Consider the following 3,945-nt stretch of genomic DNA (forward strand, 5'->3'; position numbering starts at 1 on the left):
CAGTAAAGTCTTTGTAGAGATGTCCAGCAATGAATCTACTGAAGTCTTTCCAAAATGTTCTAGCGTATGAACAGATCCAGAAGAGGTGTTGCACAGTCTCAGGACGGGAGGGAGGGGGTGAGTGAGTGAGTGATTCTTTCGCTCGCTCTATGATTCAGCACAGGAGGGAGGGGGTGAGCGAGTGAGTGATTCGTTTGTTCGCTCTATGATTCAGCACAGGAGGGAGGGGGTTAGTGAGTGAGTGAGTGAGTGAGTGAGTGAGTGAGTGAGTGAGTGAGTGATTCGTTCGCTCTATGATTCAGCACAGGAGGGAGGGGGTGAGTAGCTCAAATGTGCTGTTAGCATGTTAGCAGAGCGATGCTACTGTGAACCGAGGAGCTATTTTCTTGATGTGAGCTTCTACTCAGGGTTTTTTCTTCCAGTTCAGAGCAGAAATGCTTTTGTTAAGAAACTGGCTGTTGTCCCCCCCCCCCCCCCCCCCACACACACACACACACACACAATTTTAATTATAAGCTAGATATATTTCTACTAAGCGAATTAGTTTGCTAACAAAAACAGGGATGAGTCAGTGAGTCAGTTGGGCTTGTGATTCATGATTCACGAGTCAGTAAAGTGATTCTCGAGTATTGAACGATTCGTTCACGAATCGTTCATCAACTAGCTGTGTGCAGCAGTCAGGAATGGAGGACCCAAATGCAGACTCCAGGACGCAGAAGGTGAACTCAAACAGCCTTTTTGCTGGACCCAGTGAAAACTAACCTAACTGAGGAACACAAAGGCAGACATAAAACACAGCCTGATGAGGGTACAACATAACACTGACGAAGAGAAACACACTTTTTTAAATACACTGAAAAGCCGGCGATTGAGACACAGGAGAAGAGCACAGCTGGGAGCACAGCTGGGAGCAAAGCAAAACTAGAAACACTAACATGAGACATGGACTTTCAAAGTAAAACAGGAGTGACACAGAGACGCAGACTTGACTGAACTGAACTTGAATGAACATGACACATGGAACACAGGGAAGGTACAGATACTGAAACTAGAAACTACTACAACGAAATAACCCGAAAAGAACTAAAACCACGAATAACAATAATCAAGAAATATAAATAAAACACAAAACACACCCAGGACCATGACAGGTTAATGCCTAAAGCATATAAACTTAGCACAAAAAGTAAGGAAATTTATTTCGTTTGCTTATTTCTTTGTTGTTCATGTTGGCCATAAATCTTATACTGTTGGAAAACTTATTTTCCCTCTGTATGGTGCCATATTTGGAAGTACAATGCATGCAGGTATGTGTCCAGAGGGTATTTGTGGATTGGTACTACCATTATATCTGGCAATATTAAGGGTCAGGTTAAAGCCTTGACTTTGACTTTTCCTTTAAATGGAGAAGAATAATTTGCATTACTTAGTCCAGATTTCCACAGGCTTTGCATACTGAGGAAGAATTATTTGCGCATACAGGTAAATGTGTCAACCCACCTCTTTCTGATAAACCCTTGTCAGTATCACATTTAGGTCCAAAGACTGAATCAGTTCTAGCATAGTAACAACTGCAGTGCAAACTGCAGAAATTTAGGACACATTTGCTCGTAAATGTAATTTTGGGACAGATCATGAAGCAGTTAACATTAGGTAAGATTCTTTCATTATCTTCTTTCATGTCATGTTTACATTACTTTTTGAGAGATAGATAGTTGACTGGCAACCCTTTCCAGGGTGTACCCCTAGGAAAGCTTGGATATTATTTAAGGCAGTACGTAAAGGTTCTGCTTTAAAGGATCTTGATTATTTAAAATATGAGGAAATAAATGTTCTTACATTATTCTTATGAATGTCTTTACAGTCTTGGAAACACACCTAATTCTACTTGCAGGTCAGTGAACTCCCAGTATTTCTGAAAGCCCTGTTTCTCCTCGGGTAGTATCTCCCACAGCAAATCCCTGTCACCTTCTCAAATGATAAAATTTACTATTAGTTGTTGTCTTAATTTCAGAATTAAGTAGCAATGTGTTATGCTGGCGTAAAATTATGACCTTTCTTCCACAGGGATGTGTTTTCTACCTTTGTATCCCTACCAGATCCAAAACGTCTTATTCTATAGTCCAAAAACATGGTATGAGGCACAAAGCTACTGCAGAGAGAAATGCATTGACCTGCTCACCTTTGACAACATGAAACAGATAGAAACAATTGTTAATTTTCTTGAGAACAAATACAATGATGCTGTGTGGTTTGGGCTTTGGAAAGGCAAGACTCAGAGATGGCACTGGTCTATGCCAAGTAACGATTTCTACAATTATTTGCCTTGGGGCTCCAACACAAATTACAACTGTGGTACATATGAAAATAGGAGTTTGTCTTCAGACCCTTGTCATTACGCCAAAAATTTTTTATGCTTTGACGGTAAGAGAGTACCACAGCTACAATATACCAATATACAAATTAAGTATATTAAGTTTGTTTGCTTTTCTTTAATTTTCCTTTCTTTTTATCAGGAAAGAAAAAAGGTGCTGAGCAGTATATTCTCAGTTCAGCAACAATGGGTTGGAGTGAGGCTCAAAACTACTGCAGAACCAACCACACAGACCTGACCAGTGTGAGGAATGATGCAGAGAATCAGATAATTCAGAGTCTAGCTAATGGTATGGATGTTTGGATTGGACTCTTCAAAGACCCCTGGGAGTGGTCTGACCAGAGTAACTCCTCACTGAGATACTGGCCAGTAGAGCAGAAAATTTGGACTGAAGAAACTGAGCACTGTGGTGCTTTGATGAAGAATGAATCTGGTAAATGGGGGCAACTGCCATGTTCTAACAAATACCCATTCTTATGTGTCTGTAAGGTCAAAGGTAGGTACTTAATTTACAGCATCTCTTGTTGTTTTTACTGTGTAAATATCTGAACTAAACACACAGAAATGATGAATGAACAATTTTCTGCTTATATGTTCCTTTCCACTTATAATAGAAACCACAGTCAAAGTGATTAAATTGAGAATCAGCCTGCAAGACTCTGGGCTGGATCTAAATAACCCTACCATACAAGAGAACATCTTGAAGCAAGTAAGTCTTGCAGATCTTTGCTCTAAGTGTTTTGCCTCCTACATTCTGCTCAGAGAATAAGAAAATACAGTATTAATGACCTACTTAAACCAGGCCAAAACATGTTGTCCAGTCCTACCTGCAAGGTAGTAGCTGGGTTCAATGCAGGCTCCTCCAGTCTGTATGCCAAATATCCTTGGGCAAGAGACTAACCCTATGTTGTTCTCCAATGCATCCATCTGAGTATGAATGTTAGATACTAAGCACTTAACAAAACGTGATTGGGTGAATGAATTAGTTGAATAAAGCGCTTTGAGTGCTCAGATAGAGTAGAAAAGTGCTATGTAAGAACCAGTCCATTTACCATAGCACTCCTTTAATGATAATTTACTTGCTGTTGTTGTTGTTGTTTGGTAACGTGGCAAGTTAAATAGTTGATCACAGAAAATTTGGACATGTGATGTATCTACAAGATCTGAAGATCACATTATGTGCTTTTTGTTGTTCTGTTAGAACATTTTGTGTAAGATGTCAGATCTAAATGATCCTATAAACAGGTCTTGTTTTTTTTCTGTTTTCTAGCTGATGGCTTCAACTGGAGCTAACATAAATCTGAAGTGGAGAAAGCAATCCAGTGGAAAGGTTTTCATTAAAGAGATTCCCTAAAGTGGCTGAGCGCTTAACACCAGTTTTCTTATTTATTGATTGGTTTGATTTGATGATTTTGCCAAACATATAACAGTATGCTAAATCCAACAGCACAGTGTAGAAGCATAACCTACGAGTATAAAACAAATAATCCAAACTGACACTTTTTCCAGGTTTAATAAATATAGGCAACTATCTTACAAGCACCAAAATTAGATCTGTTTGACACTGTCTG

At 39.4% G+C, this 3,945-nt stretch overlaps 1 protein-coding gene across 1 annotated transcript; it reads left to right on the forward strand.

Moving 5' to 3' along the window:
* Positions 1 to 1,636: 1,636 nt before the first annotated feature.
* LOC113032457 (secretory phospholipase A2 receptor-like) lies at positions 1,637 to 3,942 on the forward strand. Its single transcript, XM_026185388.1, has 5 exons — positions 1,637 to 1,894; positions 2,068 to 2,424; positions 2,517 to 2,870; positions 2,989 to 3,083; positions 3,645 to 3,942. Exons 1-5 carry the CDS (start codon positions 1,849 to 1,851, stop codon positions 3,726 to 3,728), a joined length of 936 nt encoding a protein of 311 aa, XP_026041173.1. The 5' UTR covers positions 1,637 to 1,848; the 3' UTR covers positions 3,729 to 3,942.
* The last annotated feature ends 3 nt before the right edge of the window (positions 3,943 to 3,945 follow it).

The sequence above is a fragment of the Astatotilapia calliptera genome, chromosome 11 (genome assembly GCF_900246225.1).
Source record: "Astatotilapia calliptera chromosome 11, fAstCal1.2, whole genome shotgun sequence".
NCBI classification, from domain to species: domain Eukaryota; kingdom Metazoa; phylum Chordata; class Actinopteri; order Cichliformes; family Cichlidae; genus Astatotilapia; species Astatotilapia calliptera.

Excerpts from the sequence above, each read along its gene's own strand:
- LOC113032457 (XM_026185388.1), top strand. The coding sequence starts at position 1,849 with ATGAATGTCTTTACAGTCTTGGAAACACACCTAATTCTACTTGCAG. Across the intron at positions 2,871-2,988 it reads ATGTGTCTGTAAGGTCAAAG|AAACCACAGTCAAAGTGATT; the intron begins GTAGGTACTTAA and ends CACTTATAATAG. Across the intron at positions 3,084-3,644 it reads AAGAGAACATCTTGAAGCAA|CTGATGGCTTCAACTGGAGC; the intron begins GTAAGTCTTGCA and ends TCTGTTTTCTAG.